The sequence below is a fragment of the Neoarius graeffei genome, chromosome 1 (assembly GCF_027579695.1).
Source record: "Neoarius graeffei isolate fNeoGra1 chromosome 1, fNeoGra1.pri, whole genome shotgun sequence".
NCBI lineage: Eukaryota > Metazoa > Chordata > Actinopteri > Siluriformes > Ariidae > Neoarius > Neoarius graeffei.
In genome coordinates, this window is record NC_083569.1 from 128296826 (window position 1) to 128321903 (window position 25078).

The window sequence follows — 25078 nt, forward strand, 5'->3', positions numbered from 1 at the left end:
AACGCATCTTCAATTGATATGGTGTAAATAAACAATGAGTAATAGCTTAAGTGTAGTTTCTTCTCATAGTTTGAATACTAGTCTTTCATTGTTAGAGCAGATTAATATCTTGCCGTGATCAGTGAGTGCTCGGGGAGGTTCATTTCCACCTGCGCTTTGCGCAGCTCATTTCTCCGAAGCCAGCTGTGCGCAAACGCAGTGTTGACTGCTCGGCAAACTCCAAACGCTCGGTCTGTACTGGCCCTCTGTTGTGCAAGCGAGTTGGTTATGGCCAGGTTCAAATTGTGCCCAAAACAACTTAACCATGGCCATTTCAATTGCCTGATGGCTGTGACAATATTCGCCCCGTTGTTATACAGGCGATCTTTTTCTCCTCTATTTTCCATTCGGCAAGTGTCTCGCGCAATGCGTCTTCTAAATTGTCCGCTGAATGTGTCTCTGGCATGAAACTCGTCTGCAGGCACTTGGACTGCATTGCCCACTCTCGGTCCACATAATGTACGGTAGCTGACATATAGGGCATCATGTTGCAGCTGGACCACATATCCGTTATCAAGCCCAAATATTCCACATCACCTAGCGCTTTTTTTTCTTGACGTGCCAAAGCCTTGGATGAGTATCTAATAATAATAATAATAATAATAATAATAATAATAATAATAATATATTTAATAATGTGGTATTAAAATCCCCCCCCCCCCCCCCCGCCCACGATATGATCGTCCATCACGATGTTTGCACTGTAAACATCGTCAATGCCAATTAAGGGGACATCGCACAGCCCTATTTCACGCACTCCATCAAGAAAAAAGTTAAACATGATGAACACGGGCATACTGTTTTGAGCATATGATTTTTTAAAAAGAAACTAGCTACATCAAAGTCCTTCAATAAACCCATCCTTTAGCGCAAATGAGCTTAACCTAGTTCAAAGCATGACGCTAGCAGTAGCTGCATAAGGCAAAATCACGTGGGCCTTTCGTCAACAACAAGCCACGGCGGGCAAACATTAATAATCAAGCGTCCTCACCTTAAAACGCTGTCTTGACCACAGAACTTCTCAAGTATTTCACTTAAATCCACACGGGTTAACAACACACCCAACACAGCTAGCGAGAAATGTGGATCTGTGCTAGCTTTGTATTGCTATTCCCCTCAGTATGCTTACTCTGTCTGCTGCCCGAACTGTGAACATTATAGCCTACAATCTTTTCATCAATTTCTTCAGTAGATGCCGTTTTAGACATTTTATTATCCCCATCGAAATATGCTATTATACTAACAGGATTATAACTCAAATCACACGACACGTATTCAAATCACAACTGATTTATTTTACTGTTGGACAGATCATAGCATATCTAGCCTAGCTGCACATAGCCTAGCTGCTGGTAGGCTGATCACTGATAAGTAGCTGATATTCTGAACAGATTGGTGATCCTTACCTTAAAAAGTCTGTGACTTTAGGCAACGATTCTATCATTACCTGCATCTCTCTCTTTTTTTCCTTTTATGCGCCCCGCTAACATGTGAACGCTTCATCTTTCAAAGCCTCTAAATTTGTGTCTCAGTAGTCTGCAGTCTTTGGCGCGCTTTCGTGCGTGACGTTACATTTTGTTCCATTTTATTCTGGTCCAGTTGTGGGTGTTCGTTTCGCGAACCACATCCACCATGTCTCTTACAGCAGGCTACTGTGCGCTCATTTATTTCTAACCTTATTTCTATCCGTACATTAATGTAGGCCCACGATGATTCTTCTTCTTCTTCTTCTTCTTCTTCAGGAAATACTGGCGGGTTAGACACCATCCGGTGTATTACCACCGCCTACAGGATATTACACGTCGTTGCAAGTTCATTCAGTCTCTTAAATTCTAGTGTATACTCCAGATGCTTTTAGAAATCTAACTAGACTTGAAGTGACTTTCGAATCCTTTAGCTGAAGCAGAGAGTTAAGGGATACAGTAGTAACACCAAGCTGAGATAATTCAATGACCAATATATGCCTAAATTCACAGTATAGCACACACTCTAATAAAACATGGGGAACTGTCTCAGGGACTCTGCATACTTCACATAGACCGTCACTGTGTTTATGGATCAGATGTAACATAGAGTTTAAGGCACAATGCCCTAGTCTGAGACGAGTCAGGACCACTTGCTGAGACCTACCCCCTGATAGTGTACAGAGTGTGTTTACTGAAGGCTGAATAGAGTACAGGTGTCTCCCCTTTAAATCTTTGTCCCATTCAGCTTGCCATGTCTGGAAAATATTTCCCATAAGCTGGCTCCTCAGTTCGGTCCTTCCTGGACCAACTGCCAACGTAATATCGTTAATACTTAAATATTCCCTTGCCAGCTTATCAGCCACCTCATTCCCACTAATTCCTATGTGGGCTGGAACCCACAAGAGGGACACATCACAACCACTCAAATGTAGGCTGTTCATCAATAAGAGAATGTCAGAAATCAAATCAGGCCGAGCGTTGGAATAATACGTTTTAAGACACTGGAGGAGTGAAAAAGAGTCAGAGCATAGAACCACATTTTTGGCCTGTGCCTCCACTACCCATTGCAGAGCTTTTAGAATGCCCATAGACTCTGCTGTGAAAACAGCCATATTATCACTGAGCCTATATCCATATTTGACACTGAGCTGGGGTATACAGAAAGCACAGCTTACCCTTCCTGACTCAGGATCTTTAGATCCATCAGTATAAATTTGAAGAGCGGAGCCCACTTATTCTGAATATACTCTGAAGCAGAGTCACTAGAGAATTCAACATCCTCGTTGTGTTTATCCTCGTGTAGCCTAAGGTCCACTTGGACAGGGGGGAGGAGCCAGGCTGGGATAGGTCCCCAGAATGTACTTTTAACTGGGACCATATCAAACAAGTTAAAATCCTTGGCCCATGGCATACATTGCTTCAAAAAGGGCTGACCCTTCACCTGACCAGAGGTAAATTCATAGCAGTCAGTCAAAATGGGACTGGCAGGGCAGAGGCTGGTTCTTTCTCTGAGTCTGTTCCAGTAATGAAGTGTGAGCTGGATCCGTCTTAGCCTTAAAGGCTTCTCTCCTGTCTCAACAAGCAGTGCAGAGGTTGATGTGGAGGCAAACGCACCACAACAGACTCTAAGAGCCTTTGACTGAATAACATCAAGTCTTTTCAGAGCAGAGTTGGAAGCAGCTCCATACACTTGACAACCATAATCAAAAATTGACCTGATCATAGCTTGGTAGATGGTGAGGAGGGTACCCTTTTCTGCCCCCCCAAGAGTAGCCAGTCAAGCACCTCATCACATTAATGACCTTGACAGTTTTAGCAATTACTTTAGAGATGTGAATGTTCCAATTTAGCTTGCTGTCGAACCATACTCCTAAGTATTTAAAACTTTCTACCCTCTCAATGGGAGAGTCATAGAGAGTTAAAGACATGTCCCATTTCTTCCTAGTGCGGCTAAAAAACACATATTTGGATTTAGAGACAGAAATTTAAAAACCCCATTTTCCTGCCCACTTTTCCACAACGTTCAACTCTCCCTGTAGCCTTCGTAAAATAAAAGGGACATTTCTTCCTTTAACCCAGAGGGCCCCATCATCTGCAAACAGAGACCTCCCAGTCCCTTGATTAAGATCTAAAAATATATCATTAATCATGACATTGAAAAGCACGGGACTAATTACACTCCCTTGCGGAGTTCCATTTTCCACCAACACAGTAGCTGACATAACATCCCCAACCCTTACCTGGATAGTTCGATCTTCCAAGAAATTCTTAATCCAGCTAAACAGCCTTCCATTGACACCATACTTGAGCAGTTTGACAAGGAGGCCTTCTCTCCACAGCATATCGTACGCCCGTTCAATATCTAGGAAGACGGCAATTAGGGATTCTTTATTAGCAAAAGCTCTTCTAATCTCATAATCCAAAGCAACTATATTATCAACAGTACCCCTGCCTCTCCTAAAGCCACTCTGGTGGTCAGCTAAAGCCCCCTTCACTTCTAAGAAGTGGACCAATCTATCAGTCACCATTCGCTCCATCAGCTTACACATAACAGAGGTAAGTGCTATAGGCCTATATGAGGATGGGGAACTAGGATCTTTCCCTGGCTTCAGGACAGGCACGATTACAGCATGCTTCCACACTTTTGGCAGCCTACCTAACTTCCAGCTTTCATTCAAAAGACTGAGGAGTTCATCTAGAAGGACGTCAGAGACATGATTAAACATTACGTAATGCAAGTTGTCCTTTCCAGGAGCGGTATTTCTTCCTGCAGCTATAGCTCGCTTCAACTCCTCAAGGGAAAAGAAAACATTGAACTCCTCAAGCCCTGGCTCTTGAGGAGACACATATCCTCTCACAGACTGATCCCTCATCCCCCTACTTTGTTCGTCTAAATTGTCAGAGCTGTGCACTTTCCTAAAAGTTTCCACCAGAAGATTAGCCTTCTCTACAGGTGTCACTGCCATCTCACTCTCGTATACTAAAACAGGTAGATCAACCTTCCTTCTTATGCCATTCATTTTCCTCACAGTGGACCATAGTTGGGAGATGGGGGTTTCCCCAGAGAGGGAAGAACAGTATTCTCTCCAGCTACTTCTCTTGGCAGACTTAACCACTCTTCTAACCAGGGCCCTATAGTATTTATACTGCACAAGATTATCAGGAGTGGGGAATCTCCTCAGAGTTCTAAAGGCTTTATTCCTTTTCCTGATTGCCTCATCACAGTCCTTGTTCCACCAGGGAACCATCCTCTTCTGGCCTCCCCCACCCTTTTTGGGAACTGCAGAATTTGCTGCTGCCAACATCAGGCATGAAAGTCCACTGTTCCACTCATCTACTGAGCCATCTAGAACTCCAGGTAGAAATTCATCACACAACATTTCGTATTTCTCCCAGTCTGCTCTAATAAAATTAAACCTCCCTCCCACTGTGTCCAGCTCAACGGGCAGCCTCAACCCAAAGGCACCTACAGTGGGGAAGTGGTCACTGCCCAGGTTATATGGGTCAAGTGCTTCCCACTTGCCCTTACCCGCCAGCTCACCAGAGACTATCATTAGGTCTATGCATGAAGGGGTTAAGCTGCCTAGTTGCACTCTTGTAGGGTGCCCATCATTGAGGCACACTAAGTTAAAATCCTGCATAAAATTCTCAATTATTTCCCCATTACCATCAGTCCTGTTACTCCCCCACAGTACATTATGCGCATTAAAATCCCCTGCCCATATGCAAGGAGGGCGTACTTGCCTCATAACATCTTCAAATTCAATCGCACTCAAACATAGACAAGGGTTATAAAAATTGAGAAGAAAAATTCTTCCAGCAGTACTCCAAATCTCTGTTACAATTAATTCTAAGGTGGTCTCTATTGGCACAACTCTATATGCTATTCCGGCCTTAATAAATGTCACACAGCCTCCCCCTTGCCTATCAATCCTATCTTTGCGAACAGACACAAAGCCAGGAATCACAAAATCTAAAGTGGGCTTGAGCCATGTTTCCTGAACACAGATAACATGGCACTCAATTTCGCTGGTAACAAACCTTTTTAATTCCTGGCCATTCGCAATTAGGCTACGGGCATTCCATTGCAGGACACTAAAAGACATTTACCCTTCCCCTCCTACACTGCTCTGGGATGCCACGGGGCAGCCCTCTTTATCCTTAATTAGTTCAAACAAAGACTCAGGGGATATATTCACCTGCAGATATTTCGCTGCTGACAATGAAACAATCCGGATCACATCTGACTTTTTAACCACCTTAGAAAACTTAAGCCCAGTAAGCACGTCAGTGATAAAAGCCAGGAAATCAGTTTTCTTAATGATAAGGCTATCGCTCGGAGGAGTGAAGATTCTAGCAGGTTGTTGAGAGGGGCGGTTAGCATGACCCACTCTTTTCACAGCTTCAGCATATGACACGCGTTCATAAGTTCTAATTTTTTGCACTTCTACGGCGTTCGCATAGAAGCGGCACCCTTTAAAGCCTGCACTATGCGCTTCTCCACAGTTCGGGCAGCATAAAGCTGACGCACAATCCTCATAGTTATGGTCTCCCCCGCACTTACCACACTTTCTTTTCTTTCTACATACAGCCGCCACATGTCCATATGTGGTGACAATTAAAGCATCGCAGCGGGGGTCTAATGTAGGGCTTAACTTGAAAGCTCAAGTACCCAATTTCAATCCGCCTGGGGATAGATTCTGACTCAAATGTTAATAAGACTGTTTGGCTGGCCACTCTCATGTTATCTTTCGTTATTTGGAAGCGCTTTACTTCGGAGACCTCTGCTCCTTTCGCTTTACCCAAGATATCTTCATCTGATAGCTCAGTAGGCACCCCATAGATCACACCTTTAGTCTTAGAGCCTGTCCCCGGTGCGTAAACCTCCACATCGCACTTGTTCAGAGATGTTATAGCAAGCGCACGTTCCTGTTGAGATTTGGAATGACAGACCACTAAAATCCTCCCATTGGCAAGAGATTTCGCGTATTGGAAGTTACCTATGTCTTTCACCAAATGTTCAGCCAACTGCATTTTGTTCAAGGTTGTCCCAGTGCCTTTCAATTTCACAATTACCACAAACTCCCCATCTCTCCTTATTTTTGGGCGCTGCAACTCCCATCACTCCCTGTGCTAGACCTACTGTGTCTCTCTCTTGTGCGTTTGCTCCCTTGTTTTTTGGATTTACCCACAATTTGAAATTCCTCCCCTGCACTATCCATACTATCAGAGAAGCCCATCCGTTTTTCACATCCACCCTCCATCATCATCCTCCTCCCTCCTTCTCTAGCACCACGGCGGCAGCTCACGCGGCAACACAACGAGCGCCGAGCGAGGCCGACCCAGGAACCGGAAACGCGTCGCGCTCGGCCACCCGCCCCTCCTAGGCCCACGATTCCGACAGTTTATTATTTTATTAATATTACAAGGCCCCTGATTGGCTGTGACCCAGGGGCGTGGCCCCCCGAAGCCCCCCCCCCCTTAAAGCGCCGGTGCATGTCTGCCATCGTCTGTGTGAGACTCGCGCGCGCGACAACTGTCCTTCCCGTGATTCATTTCCAGAACGCATTTCCCCTTCTCCGTTTTAGCCTTTTTTATTTTTTATTTATTTTTTTTTACTCAGTAACGGTTGTGATGTAAAATGTACCGAAGTACACTACTTAAAAGAAAACATACTTAAGTAAAAGTAAAAGTACACTCTTTAAAAATTACTTGAAAAAGTATAAGTACACAAAAAAGCTACTCAAGTACAGTAACGCGAGTAATGTAATTCGTTACTTTCCACCTCTGTCTAATAGTAACTCCTGTTTAGTAACTTTAATCTTGACCCCTTTTCTATTTAAGCCAGACCATGAGTCCTGCAGCCTCCAGAAGCCACAACAACACAAATAAGATCATGAACTCCAACAGGAAATCAAACTCTCTTCATGCTGAAATACTGACAATCTCCTTTGGGTCAAGAGCTTAAAATGTTAAACTGCCCTGTTTTACTGGCCGCCTCTGTTTCATATTACAGATTGCTTAACGTCTTCCCCCGCTGAGTGTGATTATAATAATAAGGCAGATTAAAGGACTGAGGTGAGTTTTATTATTATTATAAAAGGCAGATGTTCCAGCGCAGATTAAAGGACTGAGGTGAGTTTGTGTTAATACAGAGCTGCACTTTTAATAAACTCCTCAGAAAGAGGTTCTGTAAAACGGTCCTGTGGTAAAAACACTGAGAGGAAATGGTTGTGAAATGGTGCTGAGGTAAAAACACTGAGAGGAAATGGTTGTGTGAAATGGCGCTGTGGAGATGAAGCTCTGCCTGAGGAAGCTGTGTGAAGAGTTATTTTAAAACATTCTTATTATTTTAGTAATACCGTAATGTTATTGGTTTTAAGCAGGAACGGATGGTGGGTTTTAAGCACAGATGTGCGGTCAGGGTAGGCACTGCCTACCTTAGGTAAATTTCATTATAATAAAAACCAACACGTGTTTTTAAAAAATATATTGTTGAGAGTTCACATTCACCTCCAAAACATTGAGTTGGAACAAATGAGTCGTTAAAAGTACATTTACATCTCCGAAGACCGATCAAAAACCCAAGTTATCGCACGACGCAAAGCACCCTGGCTTTGGCAGGTTGTCGCGGGAACGCGCAATCCTCCGCTCGCATTTCGAAGACCAGGGTAGGCTCCCTTTGGGTCTGCCTGTCTTGACTTCAACGCTGCCAATATAGGGGGGTTGCGCATGCGTATTATGTATCGCATAGACAGTCTATGGGGAGCAAAAGCTCAGCTTTTGCCGCAGCGGGAATATGCGAGCCAATCACAGCGGTCAAAATGAAAAATTGTTACATTGCACATGAAGTGCCTACTGTCTGTGCTATATGCCCCACACACTGTATTTTGAGCACGTTAGCGAAAACTTCACAGCTGAATATGTCTACAGTTGCACACTTAGTGTTTCAACAAACTTGATTACCAGCAGAAGTTGCTTACAATCAATCGAGGTAGGCCAACACCCCCTCTTAACGATTTCCATCAGCGAAAGGGGCAGAAAATTGTACGTACATTCCAGCCGGAATGGTGCAACAGAAAAGAGTGGCTTTGCGGGTGTGAAGTTAGCAAGTGTCTGTTCTGCTTCCCCTGTCTGCTGTTCTCCAAACAGCGTGACAATGTGTGGGTATGTGCCGGCTACACTGATTTAAACAACCTGCCCACTGCACTGGCCAAACATGAAAGATCAAATGTACACATCCAAAATCAAATAGCATTGAAAACATTTGGGAAGGGGACTCCAATAAATTTAGCTTTGGACGAGGCCAGTCGACTGCAAATTTCCGTGCATAATGCCAAAGTTCACGAAAACCGTGAGATACTAAAGGATTTGATCCGTGCCACTTGCTACCTTGCCAGGCAGGAGCTAGCATTTAGGGGGAGGGATGAAACCACTGATTCAGCTAACAGGGGGAATTATGTGGAGTTGTTAAACGCATTTGCGGAGAAAGATGAGCGTCTGAAGATGCATCTTGAAACATCATCAGTTTTCAGTGGTACATCTAACCATATTCAAAACGACCTCATCTCGGCCGTATGTGACACTGTGTGTCAAGACATCCGAGCTGAGGTTAACGCTGCCCCGTTTGTGTCAGTTCAGGTCGACGAGACAACTGATGTGACCAATAAAGCGCAACTCTCGGTCATTTTGCGTTACGTCTGCCAAAGTAAAGTGAAAGAGGCATTTTTGGGGTTCACTGATGTCAGCACGGACCGCAGGGCTGCGGCTGTAACTGAACAAATTTTAGCTGTGCTCGGCGCTTACAACTGCACCGAAAAACTAGTTGCGCAGACATACGACGGGGCCGCTGTGATGGCTTCTGACCTGAACGGAGTTCAGGCCAAAGTCAGAGCGATAGTTCCAGAGGCAATTTTCATCCACTGCTACGCGCACAGATTAAACCTTGTGCTTTCACAGTCTGCCAAATCCATCAGAGACTCCAGGGTGTTTTTTCAAACTGTTGAGGGACTGGCATCATTTTTCAGCGAGTCTGTGAAACGAACCCGGTTCTTGGACAAAGTTGTGAAGCGCCGCTTGCCGAGGGCTGCGCCAACGAGATGGAGCTCGCACTCAAGGCTGGTCCAAGCCCTCAGCCTCCACTATGAGGACCTGCTCAGGATGTTCCATCTTCTCTGTGAGAACGGCGATGACTGGGATAATGACACGCGCATGATGGCTGCAGGATACGAGGGCTGGCTGTCAAAAGCTTCCACCTGTTTTCTGTTGATGGTCTACGGAGACGTGTTCAACGCGACTGATGTGCTTTTTTTCTGTGCTGCAGAACAAGTCACTCGATATTGCGTTTTGCACCCAGTGCATCAGTGACATCATGGCAGTCATTTCTCGCATGAGAGACGATTTCGCCACATTTTACCGTCGATTTGAAGAAAGATGCGAACAGCTGCGTCTAGGTGTGCCACAAACATCGTGGAGTGAGCAACCAATTAAAGAGCAGAGGAGAATTTTGTTCAACAACATCTTGGACAACATCTGCTCTCAGATGAAAGCAAGATGCGACCAGTATGGCAAACTTTCTTTTATTCAATTGGTTGACCCACGCAAATTCGAGCGCATGTCAATAAGTTTTGATGATGATCTACTGAAGAACCTGGCTGAAACGTACTCCAAGTACTTTGATTTTGTCAGGCTGAAATCCGACTTAGCAGGACTCTACAGTTCCCAAATGATTCGCCAGACATGCGCAACACCTGCACAGCTTCTTGGCTTTTTGCACTCGAATGATTTGGTGGCGACGGTACCAGAAGCATCTAAGCTGCTTTGTCTGGTCTTAACACTGCCCACGACAACGGCATCAGTGGAAAGATCTTTTTCAGCATTGAAAAGGATCAAGACATACAGCAGAAACCGGACTGGTGAGGAGCGTCTCTCATCCTTGGCCCTTATTGCCATCGAATCAGAACGTCTAATGTGTCTGAAGAAAGACCGTGACAGATTCTACAATGACGTGATAAACAAGTTCGTGGAGAAAGACAGGCGCATGGATTTCATCTTTAAATGAAGTAGCTCAGCTGATGGGCCTATTTCTTTCTTTCTTTCTTTCTTTCTTTCCTCAACAAACGCCACTGTTATCAACCCCAGCAACCAGTGTGAGGAAAGCAGCAAATAACTATAATACACTACAACTGTAATATAATTCACCACGTTTTCACATGTTCATATGTTCATCTGTTCATTCATGTTCACAATTGCTACATTCATCTGCTGATCTTGTTTCATTTCGTGGCACATTTCTTCCACTCTCATAGCCCATGTTTTCCCTATATACCCCTGACGTGATGCTGTAAAGCGCTTGGGACAAATGCTTGTTATTGACAAGCACTCGGTCTCGAACATCTGTATTAAATAAACTTTAAATTAAACCTTCCTTCTAATAAGTCTTTATTTCCCCACTCTGTGTCTTGGCGTGGTTGAGGCTACCAAAACAGGTCTTGATTTTGAACACAAATCTGGCCCTACTTGGATTAAGGCACCTTATTGGATTTTTTTTTTTAATGTTGATTAGGCCCTTTTTTATTCTTTTCTACGAAATTAGCCCAGCTAAATTCCGTATCTTTTCAGTATCTAGGATTCAAATCAATTCAATTAAGAGTTGCATCAAGCAAAAATGAATGACATTTTGCATAATGACAGCCTCAGTCACATCTTTGACACCTTGACATCTGACATCTTAGTTCTTTTGTGAAAGGTGTTGAACAGTGGCTCATTACCATAGCGCCATCTAGCGGCTGTCTTTGAAAATAACGATTTGATTTGCTTTGATTTTTTTTCCATCATTATTTTGAGTATAGGCCTACTATCTATCTATCTATCTATCTATCTATCTATCTAATCACAGCATGAAAAAGTGCACAGCATGTGTCACTGCCTACCCTGCCATAGGGCTCACCGCACGCCACTGGTTTTAAGTCGGTTTTAGATTGAGATTTTTGGCTTTGTTTTAAAAAAAACTGAAACTAACTTCAGCAGAACTTTCTACACAAACTCCAGAAGAACAATCACCTGAAGCCTGAAAGCGGTGCAGAAACACCACACCCGGGTGTTAATTACTGTTAAATATCAAGAATACTTTTTACTCGGGTGGGTTTGGTTGTTTGTGTTGTGATCCTGTGGACTCGGGACTGAAAACAAAGTGGCGGCCGCTTTCTTTAGCTTCAGCTTTACTTCCTCTTCTAGAAGTCAGTGATGAAAACACGGTGAGAATCTGAGTCTGAATGTCTGGTTGATTTCTCACCTGTACAGGGCTGATGGTGGTGTTTGACATGACCTTCTCCTGTGGTCTTCGTGGTGTCATCTTCATGATCATCTCCATAACTCGGAAGTGATTTTATTCAGGTCCGAGTGTGTCACAGTAATATTTGTATCTGAGCTTCCAGTGTGTCGCTCGAAGAGTTTTAAGTGTGAAGACAAGAAAATGGGTGTAGTGGTCAGCACTGTCGCCTCACAGCAAGAAGGTTCTGGGTTCGAGTCCAGTTTGTTTATATATAAAGTGTATGTGTTTTTATATATCAGGGCTCTACATTAACTTTTGAAACCGCTTGTCCTGTCAGGCAAGTTGAAAGGAAATTTACTTGTCCGAATGTGAAGTTGACTTGTCCGAAGAAAAATTTGAGAGAAAAAAACCACAAACTATTTGTAATAAACTAATTTCACCAGAATTATTTTAACACGATCTATTCACTGCAGAAAAAAATGGACTCCATCAATCATTTATTTATGATTTATAATGAGAAATTGAAAAACAGAAAATTAAAATTATACAGTATATTTTCATTTTTAAATTATTAACTTTGAATATATATCCTCCACTGATTAATTATTCATTGTGGCTCCTGTATGGTATTTAATGGTTGCGATGAAAGTTGCAGTGTTTTTTTAGGTTTTTGTTGCGATTACATTGCGGGAGGAAGTGAAAGTTGCGAGAAATTGTTGCGATTTTCTCTTTTTGTGATTTAAAATATGTTAAATATTAAGTTATTACTGAAAAACTATTGATTAAAAGAACAGATACTGAGAAATGGTCCTATAAACAACTTTACCAATATAAAAGATTACCAGGACTACAAAAATGCAGAAAAATAGGCTTTACTTATCCAAATGCACCTGTTGGTTCAAAAGTTAAAGTGCAGAGAACCTCACAGCACAACATGAAGTTACCTTAAAATATAATATAAATGCCTCAGCTTTCATGTAAGGAAAAAAAACTATTAATGCTAGTACTGTGTGCAGGCAGTCTCTCCTGAAGACTAAATTAAACAATAATTATAAACTAATAAAATAAATGGCTCAGGCTTCATAGAAGAGAAAACCAATTTGAACAGAATCTCACAGTATGATGCTGAAGCTGCCTAAACAATGGAAAATAAAATACCATTTTGGCAAAAATGTTGGCATCCATTAATTTCTTGTATTAAGTAAATAATGTAAAGTGAGCAGAGTCCTTCATTGTAAACATAACACACTTTCAGTAACAGAATTTAAGCCTACAATAAACACTGACTCGCACATGCAGTGTTGCCAGATACTGCTGACGTTTTCCAGCCCAAAATATGTTCAAAACCCGCCAAAATGCACTTAAAACCGCCCAATCTGGCAACACTGCGCACATGCTGCTTCTCTTGAACGTAGACACGGAAGTAAGGCGGAAGGTAGTTTGTCGACGTCACCTCAAGACGGCGCCAACGATTGGTCAAATTTGTGGGAAAGTTGCGGTGATTGGATATAATTGCAACACTGCCCTGAATTCACAGGGATTGGTTGAATTTGCGTTGAAGTTGTAAATCGCAACATCGCGAAATCCTGGAGGGTCTGGTAAACGACCGTTTACTTTTCAGCTCAAATACACGAAGCGGTATTGGCCGGTTTCGCAAGCGGAATATTGCGCATGCGCACACTGCTCTTTCCAAAGAGAAACATCCGGCGATTCATCAAAACATGTCGAGTGAGATGCTTCGGAAATCATGTGAATAAACTGATAAATTTGATATGTAAGGCCAAAAAAAAAATGTGTTTCCGGTTATGTAGATTTCAAAACTAGGGTCGGTAGGCAGGCATTTTTTTTTTTTTAATTTTTTTTTTCAAGATGGCTGCCGTAACCTATATTTAGACAGGAATAATTTCACAAAATATAATGAATTTCTTTGCAGGTCACCTGAGTTACCACCTTCTGATGAATCTGATGCAGCATGAGACACCTTTTAACATGACTTTTTCTGTAAATATAACAGCTCAATACACCATGTTTGTTTCAGTTCAGGGTCTATGGTTATAAAGGTGAAGAACAACAGCTTACTGCATTCACAGTGGTGTAATGGTTAGCATGCTGGCCTGTCACTGCAGAGACCCGGGTTTGAATCCCAGTGGAGACACCAAAAATATGTAACCTGGTTTCTCAAACTGCGTAGTGTCCCTGGGCAAGACACCTCATCCACATTGCACTCAGTCCACCCAGCTGTATAAATGGGTTAGATGTAAATTTCATTGAAATGGATTAATATATTTTTAATTGAATTTCTTGGGATACCTTTTCCCAACTATACAACAAAAATATGTTCAGATACTCATTTTGAGAGCATAGGAAATCATGCTCCTTTTTAAATCTCTTGAAATTTACAGATATTTAATACATATGCTATATTTAAAAACAAGAAAATTCGAGATAGCTTTTGGAATATGGTCCGAGTGGCTATATTCAAAGTATCAAATGTTCATTTATAAATTAATAAAATGAGGTTTAAATTTGAAAATAGTCAACACATTTGGAAGTAGAAAAGAAACTATGCCTAAATATATTTAGAATTAATTTATTTAACATTCTTAACAAATTACACAAAATTGATTCACAGGATAGTATATATAGGAATCCACTTTTGATAGCAACATGATAAATACTTTTACATACAGTTTTGCTATGAGACTAGGACAGTATTTGGAAATTTCATCTTTTTGCCATATATTTATAATTATTGTCATGTTCATAATTTATTGATTCAATGCACCTCCTTTCTGATATTGCACCATTTAAAAAGAGGTGTCTACGAATTCACCTACATTTTGTCTACGAATTTCTATCTACGAATTCACTTTGTCTACGAATTCACCAATCCCCCTTTTATAATTGTACAGATATATATTTGATATATATTTATATATTTAAGGTAATGTAATGCTTTTAATGTTCATGCACTTTTTTTAAAATGTGATTTTACAAATACAAATTTATGTTTATAACTTCAGGGTTCTTCTTTAATTTATTAAATATTTGTGGGTTGGGAGATCTAGGGGATAGCTTCATGGCTAATCCCTTGCTAGATCATGCTAGAAAATCGTTTTGACTTGGACACGTGTTCAGCGATTTTCAGATTTATCTATACGCACCTACTGGTCTTCTTCGGTGGAAACTCACGTCCTCTTGCCATGAGAATCTGAAAAGCGTCGATAGTCTTCGCTGTAGCTTCGTTGGCAGCCGTTTCCAAAGGGTTGTCCACTGGGATATAAGTATACTTTAACTTTTTTACGCCAAAATTGGCCACAAGGTCACCAATTATAAGACCAGGATCCACATCAAAATATTTCGTTGACGAGTTTATGTCCGGATCTGTGGAGGCCTTGCTTTGAAAGATTTCCCCTTTACCGTGTTCACTATGGTAGTGGTAAAAAATGTCTCACACAGTCAACAGTTTTGAAAATGATGTCAATAACATATGGGTTTAGTAACCATATGGGTTACATTTATAAAGATATACATTAATGCCACCGATGTGTTTACAAGGATCAATTTCAATCGCCACGACCACATGTGAGAACATGGCAGCTGCCATTTTCCCAGTGAGTGACAAAAACTTCCGGTTCACGCGGTTGGGTTATATGTAAAAGTTGCGACTGGGAAAAAAACTAAAAAAAAGTTTAGGGTCGGGCGGTACGGATTAGGGTCGGTCGGGTAACCGGAAAAAAACACTTGTTGTTTTTTTTTTTTTTTTTTTTTTTTTGGCCTAACCCGAATATCGGCGTATTTTGGCACTTGTCCGATCGGACAAGTAACTGAGACGATGAACTTGTCCGACGTAAAGAATCACTTGTCCCGGATAAGCGGACAACCGTTAATGTCAAGCCCTGTCAACATAAAACAAAAGCACTTGATATCTGGAGCAGTTGTGTGACTATTTGGAATCCCATTTTGCATTGCAAGCTGATTGTGGGGTCCCCTCCCCTAAAAAAGTAAATTTTTGGGTGCCAGCTCACTTTACCGAGGTCGAGCATTACCCGCTGAACAAAGGTCAAAGTGTTTTTCATACCCTTGGGGTGGTGCAGGGAATAAATCAGTCCATAAAGGAGACGGAAGGCCTGAGGCAGGTCGGTCAGTTCATCCATCACCACCCTGCCTTCCGAGACGATCCCAGCTCTGGATGGGTTCAGCCAAGGATTTTCTCCATCGACACAAAGGATTCCAGCAGGAGTTTGTCTGTACAAGTCCTCATCAGTTCCATCCGAACAGAGCAGGAAACGGACTCCTAGAGGACATAATCATACCAGCGAGATACTTTTGCGTTTTCCACCAAAAAGTACCACAGACTGATTATAATGAACATCGTTCAGTATAAATGTAACCCATATGGTTACTAAACCCATATGTTATTTGAGTGTAGTTCCCGTGTCCCACCAGTTGGTGGCGAATTGGCCCTGTCTCATCTCATCTCATCATCTCTAGCCGCTTTATCCTTCTACAGGGTCGCAGGCAAGCTGGAGCCTATCCCAGCTGACTATGGGCGAAAGGCGGGGTACACCCTGGACAAGTCGCCAGGTCATCACAGGGCTGACACATAGACACAGACAACCATTCACACTCACATTCACACCTACGCTCAATTTAGAGTCACCAGTTAACCTAACCTGCATGTCTTTGGACTGTGGGGGAAACCGGAGCACCCGGAGGAAACCCACGCGGACACGGGGAGAACATGCAAACTCCACACAGAAAGGCCCTCGCCGGCCCCGGGGCTCGAACCCAGGACCTTCTTGCTGTGAGGCGACAGCGCTAACCACTACACCACCGTGCCGCCCCCGAATTGGCCCTGTATTCCTTTTAACTGTCGCTGAGCACGTCCTGCTCACGCCCACACACCGAGCGACACTCACTGCCGATACACCGATCTGAGAGCAGCACACCTGTTGAGTGAGCTGACGGACCTTGGGTAGGAAACGTGACGTAAAACTCATAAATTCACAATTAATCTTCACATAGTGTGTTGATAAACCTTTCGTTTATTAGGAGAGAGTTTGTGAACGTTGAGGAAAAGAGAGAGGAGCCGCTACGACCACGTAAGCCCTCTGTTGGACTCCGGTAAGCGCAGAGCTACATGTTAAGATTCTAAGATGCTAGACGTCTGGATTAGCCTGTTGATATTAGCTCATGTGAAGCTGTTGCTTACTAAAACGCTTTAATAAAACCAGTCGGAGTTATCATCCAATGTTTTTACCCACTGTGGTACCATTGTGTCATGTGAAAAAAAAAAACTTTAAAAAGATCGCTAGCTGAAAAAGAAATGACCATTCTGTCAAAGAATGGTTAAAGAAGAATAAAGTGAATGTTTTGGAATGGCCAAGTCGAAGTCCTGACCTTAATCCAATGGAAATGTTGTGGAAGGACCTGAAGCGAGCAGTTCATGTGAGGAAACCCACCAACATCCCAGAGTTGAAGCTGTTCTGTATGGAGGAACGGGCTAAAATTCCTCCAAGCCGGTGTGCAGGACTGATCAACAGTTACCGCAAACGTTTAGTTGCAGTTATTGCTGCACAAGGGGGTCACACCAGATACTGAAAGCAAAGGTTCACATACTTTTGCCACTCACAGATATGTAATATTGGATCATTTTCCTCAATAAATAAATGACCAAGTATAATATTTTTGTCTCATTTGTTGAACTGGGTTCTCTTTATCTACTTTTAGGACTTGTGTGAAAATCTGATGATGTTTTAGGTCATATTTATGCAGAAATATAGAAAATTCTAAAGGGTTCACAAACTTTTAAGCACCACTGTAAATCAGCTGATATCTAGTAAATTGTAAAACTGATTAATCAGTGAAACTGTGATAGCCTGAGAGTGCCTCTAGTGACATACATGCCCTTATAACGCAATTATTCTGATTTTTGTTAGCCATACGGCTAAAAATGCCAGTGTGGACTGGGCAGAAGCTGAGTCTGAATGTCTGGTTGGTTTCTGACCCGTACAGTGTGATACACTGTAAAATATAATAAGTTGACTTTACTTAAAAAAAATATGCAAAGTCGTTGCCTCAAAAAAAGTCATTTATGTTGATTTAGATAAATTAGATTGGGTTAACTTATTTTTTGTGAGTTTGCAGTACTCAAATTAACTTAGATTAGTTTGATTACATTAACTTGTTTATTGTGAGTTTGCAGTACTCATCTTATATAATTTTGATTACATTAACTTATTTATTTTAAGTTTACAGTACAAGTTAATGTAATCAAAATTATATAAGATGAGTACTGCAAACTCACAATAAATACGTTAATGCAATCAAATTAATATAAGTTTATGTGAGTACTGCAAACTCAAAATAAACAAGTTAATGTAATCACACTAATCTAAGTTAATTTGAGTACTGCAAACTCACAAAAAATAAGTTAACCCAATCTAATTTATCTAAATCAACATAAATGACTTTTTTTGAGGCAACGACTTTGCATATTTTTTTTAAGTAAAGTCAACTTATTATATTTTACAGTGTATATGCAGAGTACTGCCCTGCTGACTAAACCTTAAGAAGTGCTGGTGGTGCCGTCTCAGACATGACGTCCTCCTGTGTCCTTTGCGGTGTCCTCTTCGTCATCACGATCACGTCCATCACTAGTAAGTGATTTTACTCCGGTATATCACAGTAATATTTGGATGTGAGCTTCCTGTATTACACTGTTGTCTCTCACCTGTACGTGTTGGGGGGGTTAAAAACACTAAGTGTGAAGTATTTTCTCTCTGTTTCAGCACCTGTATCAGCTGTTACTACAGTACGGGTGAAGTTTAATCAGGCTGCTGCTCTGCCATGTGAACGGAACTGTTCTCGTGAGGCCACATGGACTCTGTTCAGTAACGATCATGTAGTGGCTCAGTGCGATCAGACATCCTGCTGGTCAGAGGAGGGATTTAAAATGTCCCATGATGAGTACCTGAAGGGAAATCTCACCCTCACCATCCCTGCAGCTGATTTCAGTCAGAGGAAACTGTACACGTGTCAGTGTGATGGCAGAGACATAAAAGATGTGCAACTCAGCATCGACAGTAAGTGTCTTTACCTGCTCTACAGACCAACTGCTGCTGATGGAAATGATCACATTTACATACAATTAATTTATTCTTCTCAGGACTGATCTCATTAGTTCAGCTGAAGCCTGGTGAAGATCTGCTGCTGGATTTGCACGTATCAGAGCGAGTGGAGGTGATCTATAACCACAGAGATTCAGATAAACAGATCTGCAGTGTGGACAGAAGCTCACTCCACTGTACAGCTGAATACACCTCGAGAACATCACTCACTAACACGGTTCTCACACTGAGAGGAGTCCGGTCGACTGATGGGGGAGTTTACATCGTCCGAGATCCGGAGGAGAAGGAAGACCTTCATATTTACGCAGTCAGTGTTGAAGGTAGGGGGATTACTGTCCTGTCTATAATATATAGTTAATATACTGTCTTCCTTTAAATGATATTTTTATTACCATCAGTCTCTCACACTGAGCACAGAGCAGAGGCGTTATACGTTTGAACATGGGATGAGTTGAGAAATCAATATTTGATGGAATAACCCTGACATTTAATCACCGCTTTCATGCGTGTTAACATGCTCCCCGCCAGTCTTTCACATTGCTCTTGAGTGACTTTATGCCACTCCTGGTACAAAAACTCAATCAGCTCAGCTTTGTTTGATGGATTCAGACACCATCATGATGAACTTCCCCAACTGATTTACCATCCCTAAGAAGCTCCTTCGCTCACTCAGTCCTTTCTTCTTGGCATGTTGTGGGCGCTCACTTGACAGGGTTTTACTCCGGTATATCACAGTAATATTTGGATGTGAGCTTCCTGTATTACACTGTTGTCTCTCACTCACTTGTACGTGTTGGGGGGTTAAAAACACTAAGTGTGAAATATTTTCTCTCTGTTTCAGCACCTGTATCAGCTGTTACTACAGTACGGGTGAAGTTTAATCAGGCTGCTGCTCTGCCATGTGAACGGAACTGTTCTCATGAGGCCACATGGAGATCATTACTGAACAATCAGGTAGTGGCTCAGTGCAATCAGACATCCTGCTGGTCAGAGGAGGGATTTAAAATGTCCCATGATGAGTACCTGCAGGGAAATCTCACCCTCACCATCCCTGCAGCTGATTTCAGTCAGAGGAAACTGTACACGTGTCGGTGTGATGGCAGAGACATAAAAGATGTGCAGCTCGTAGTTGACAGTAAGTGTCTTTACCTGCTCTACAGACCAACTGCTGCTGATTAAAAATATATATATTCACATTTACATACAATTAATTTATTCTTCTTAGGACGGATTTCATGCGTGTTAACATGCTCCCCACCAGTCTTTCACGTTGCTCTTGAGTGACTTTATGCCACTCCTGGTACAAAAACTCAATCAGCTCAGCTTTGTTTGATGGATTCAGACACCATCATGATGAACTTCCCCAACTGATTTACCATCCCTAAGAAGCTCCTTCGCTCACTCAGTCCTTTCTTCTTGGCATGTTGTAGGCGCTCACTTGACAGTGTAGACTGGAACAATAACTGCAATACCGCAGTATAGGAGGGGTACCACAGGGTTGAGCTCGGCACCACGATTACGATAGAACAGCGAGTAAAGACGTGATGAAATAGCTGGCTCTGTTGGGTCAGACAGCCAACTTCCTTTTCAAGGGAACTTTTCCAGCCTGGAGAAATCTCCCTCAGCAAAATCCACCACAGTACGTCACCTTCTGTTTCGTCTTCCTGACTGTAGTTGGGAAGCGAGGAGTCCGGCTCACTCCACTCAAATCAAAGTCAACTTTGTTATTCAGACCGTACACCAAGTAGTGCAGAGCAGAACGAAACTGCATCTCTCCTCGCTCCATGTGCAGTGAAAGATACAACAGACATGAAATAAACAAACTGCTGCCGCATAAATATTGCACCCGTTTCTAGCACTGGATTTATTGCACAGCGTGATGATGGAGAAAGTAAACGTTGTCACTGATGTGTATTAGTAAAGTGCTCAAGAAATGTCAACAGTTGAATGTTGGTTAAAATGACTTGGTCCCTCACACGGCTTTCACAACGCTCCTGGATTCTACCAGCTCTGAGTCCGGACACACTGGTCTGAACAGAGCAACATCTTCATGTGAACATGGTCTTCATCACCATCACGGTGTACAAAACGCTGTCTTCACTCAATAACTAGAGGAACAGTAATGGAGACGGGGCTAATGCCACAACTTCCACATAGCAACAACAGCAATCGCTTACAAAACCCCTCATCCACAATTAACCCCCCCTCCCCAAACACACACACTTAAAAACTGCATATTAAATTTGTCTTTTGCATCTATTTATCAAAAAGTACCAGACAAATACAAACAAATTGTGTATGCAAGTACAAATGAACAATAGAATTATTACAGTAGATGTGCTCGTTAGGTTTTTGCTGCAAGGTACACATACGAACAAACTGTGTGAAATTATTATAGAAATGAGTTGCATCTGTCTGTCCCGTCACATTCTCGTTTCTGGGCCATATCTTTAAAACTACTGAAGATATCCTCATGAAACTTTGTATACATATCGAGCAACATGTGAACTGGTGCCTTTTGCTATTTTGGATTTTTGAAATAAAAAAAGTATTTTTCAAATTTTTACATAATAAATAGATTTCTAAGAGCAGTGTTCGTTTCCGGAGCATATATCCAAAACTATTGACGATACGGATTTGAAACTTGGTGTACATGTTAACAAGGTGATGTAGATGTGCCTTTTCATATGAAGAAATTTTAATTTTTCATGTTTCCATGGAAACAATTTCAGACTTGGTCTTGGGGGTAGTTTTTGTTTCCAGAGCAGAACTTGGAAACTATGAGTGGTTTGGTCTTGAAAGTTGGTATATGTGTTGATTCAGTAATGTATGTGTGCCTTTTGAGACTAAGAAATGTGAGAGATGTTAATTTTTAGCTCCCCTGGACCAAAGGTCCCGTGGGTTTATGCCATGGGCTGCTGAGGTCAGTGTAAAGAGGTCGGGTTGGTTTCCTGCAGCACAACTTGAAAAATGTGACACATAATATCTTGAAACTTGGCATATCGTTGGTCTATAGGGCGAGGGATATAGAGGAGTCTGTCTTCTTGTATTAAATGTTTCTGTAAGCGAGCTGGACAGAAAACAGAATATTGTCATCACACAGTAAGCAACTGAGGCTAACAAGCCTAAGTGTTAGACTATTTAATTACACGCATAATATTATACTTATAAAGTGATGACCACTGCATACCTTTTAATCTTTTACACGTTTCTCCTCTTCTTCTTTCCTCTTTCTCCTAAACTGGGCACCTGATGGCTGACCCCAGACCTGTTCTTATCCATTTGTGTTGATTTCACACTCGAGCATTGCTACGTTGCCCCTCCCCCAACACTGAGTCAGGACTAAACCAGTTCACCCTGGTGCTGGACAGACTGGATTTATATTGTTCTTAACGATTTCACACAAACCAGGAAAAAAAATGCAACACCGTCAGTGAAACTATAAAGTCACAGTGAATGACTTGTGGTTTCTTTGGTAGCACTTCATAGTGTGACCTGATTTTACTCCGCATTAGTACACTGTGCACTATTTAATAGATTCCCCCAGTCCCCTACCTTGGGCTTCCATTGGGGAGACCGGAGGTCAAAGGTCAACCTAACTCCCCTCCCCATCTCGTACTTCTGAGTGGGAGACCAGGAAGTATTCTGGCTGCCCAGATCAAACTAGAATCATGGTGCCACTCTGGAAGGTTCATTGATCTACACGGTGACAGGATATCACTGATGTGCAAATGATCAACTGAAAACTGATCGTGCAAATCTCAATACTTGGATTTTTTTAATTCATTTATTTTGTGTTGGTGCCCCGTGCCGCTCCCAACAAGATGATGCCCTGCCCAAATCCACCACAGGGATGGAGAGCATCACCACATGGCCAATGCCACTTCATCACAGGAAGCATGACTTGCTCTCGTTTTCAGGTTTATGCTGAACCATGAAGACCTAAACAATGACCATTTTTATAAAACCCACTTGGATCACTGCACAGTGATGTCACACACAAACAGATACCTGTGCCGTGTCTTTTAACACATTTTTGTTGGTGATGTGAATGATGTCTTTAAAAATGGGCAGCTTACTGGATTAGTTATTGCAGCTCTGATACGAACTCTAGTGACATGTTTTCTGTGTGTTTCAGCTCCAGGACCAGAGAGTGGTGGGAGACCAGTGTGGGTGTTTGTGGTGATGGTGGTGTTGATGTTGGTGTTGCTGCAGCTGTTTTATGTACGGTATGTGAAGCGTGTATTCCTGAGGAAGCGAAGACGACGACGACGAAAAGCAGTAAGTAATGTGTGTGTAACTGAGTCATTCGGCCCCATGAGGTGATCACTCAGATGAGTGTGTGTGTGTGTGGTAACCAGTAGATGTTTGTCAGTCTGAGTGTGTAATAATCTGCTGCTGTTCTTGCCATTTTCTCAGTCTGTTAGTGTTGAACAGTTTATTTGTCGATGCAGATCAGTGAGACTGTCACGGTTACTGATTTGGGGAAAAGACAAACCTTTCTCTCCTTCAAAAATAACTTTTCTTTTCGCTAGCGTTAGCTGGTGAGCTCCCTCTGTTAGCGGTGTGACCTCTGCTCTTAACCTGCAGGAATGTGTTTGTATATTTGACCTTATCGCCTGTTCCTGAATAACGTGGACATTACTGCAGCGTTGAACGTGGCACAGAGCCAGTCAAGCATGTTTTCCAGCTAATGCTAGCCTGCTGGTTAAAGCACAAGCTCTGGCTGGAGGGAAAGGAGTTTTGGGTTTTGATTTCTCAGTATGCAGAGCAGTTATCCCCTCTCCCCGAGCTTTCTGTGCTTCTGAAAGAGATGGGAGTGGCCAACATTGGGTTTCCTCTTTGTCTCACTAAAAAAAAAAAATCTATCATGCCTGTTTGCTTCTTGTGTTGTGTAATTTGTGTAAATATATTTCCTGATCTGTGTTCTCTGTGTATTTGGTTATCTGATAGGATTCGAACAGCTCACCAGAGACAGAACCGCTAAACACGGGGACTTCAGAAGATCATTTCATACAGCAGGCTAATAATGGAGGAGAAAGAAGGCAGGCATCTGTAAACGGAACCATAGGGCGGTTCCACATAGGACTGGCAGAGAGAGGGCAGAGATCAAACAGCCCCACAGCAGTTCACAACTGGGTGAAAGTGCCATACAAGTGCAAACGGTGCAACTCTAGGAAAGATGAAGTACATTATACAGTTTAGAGACTCTACAGCTAATGACTTGTATGAAAGAGCTGAAGAACTCTGCACAGCAATATCACTATTTTAGTGGTGGAACAGTTGTGTGTGTGTGTGTGTGTGTGTGTGTGTGTGTGTGTGTGTGTGTGTGTGTGTGTGTAATATATATGGAGGACATATATTATGTGTGTATGTATATAATAATGTGTATAATGTGAAGTGTTTATATACACGCACTAAATTATACAGTATTTTTATATTTTATAGTGTGTATAATGTCAAGTTTATATACATGCACTAAATTGTAGTGTTTTTATATTTTATAGTGTGTATAATGTCAAGTTTATATACACGCACTAAAATGTACAGTGTTTTTATATTTTATAGTGTGTATAATGTAAAGTGTTTATATACACGCACTAAAATGTACAGTGTTTTATATATTATAGTGTGTATAATGTAAAGTGTTTATATACACGCACTAAAATGTACAGTGTTTTTATATTTTATAGTGTGTATAATGTAAAGTGTTTATATACGCGCACTAAAATGTACAGTGTTTTTATATTTTTTAGTGTGTATAATGCAAAGTGTTTATGTACGCGCACTAATGTGTACAGTGTTTTTATATTTTATAGTGTGTATAATGCAGGGTTCCCGCGGGGTCTAAAAAAGTCTAAAATTCAGAAAGTTAAATTTTAGGCCTTAAAATGTCTAAAAAACACACATTTTCATCCCAGGTCTAAAATTTCATTTATCCAAGTCTAAAATTCTTACATCCGCTCAGTCCGTTCCTAGAAGTTCCTGCAAAACATTAATAAAAAATGTGCCGGTTGCGTTGTTGTCTACCTGCTAAAAAACTTCAATCACCGATGATCGCGGCAAGCATGCAACGGTCCAGTTTGTTGACTCCGCCTACCGTAGCTCTACCTTCTACGTTCTCGCCGAGTTTCTGCAGTCTGTGGCAGTCAGAGAAGGTTAGCGGT

General features: G+C 41.9%; 1 protein-coding gene across 5 annotated transcripts in view; it reads left to right on the plus strand.

The window, feature by feature from the left end:
• The window catches only part of LOC132883414 (uncharacterized), a 70753-nt gene extending 46326 nt beyond the window's left edge, over positions 1-24427 (plus strand). For 3 of the 5 annotated variants that reach the window (XM_060917069.1, XM_060917056.1, XM_060917049.1), the window contains exons 2-7: positions 18327-18440; positions 18573-18866; positions 18950-19231; positions 19753-20046; positions 23050-23192; positions 23865-24427. In XM_060917069.1, coding sequence (XP_060773052.1) covers positions 18380-18440; positions 18573-18866; positions 18950-19231; positions 19753-20046; positions 23050-23192; positions 23865-24116 — 1326 coding nt within the window. In that variant the 5' untranslated portion in view covers positions 18327-18379 and the 3' untranslated portion in view covers positions 24117-24427. Of the gene's footprint in view, positions 1-7621; positions 7641-18315; positions 18441-18572; positions 18867-18949; positions 19232-19752; positions 20047-23049; positions 23193-23864 lie in introns of those variants that run through there. The other 2 variants (XM_060917063.1, XM_060917039.1) reach the window with 2 other exon arrangements.
• The last annotated feature ends 651 nt before the right edge of the window (positions 24428-25078 follow it).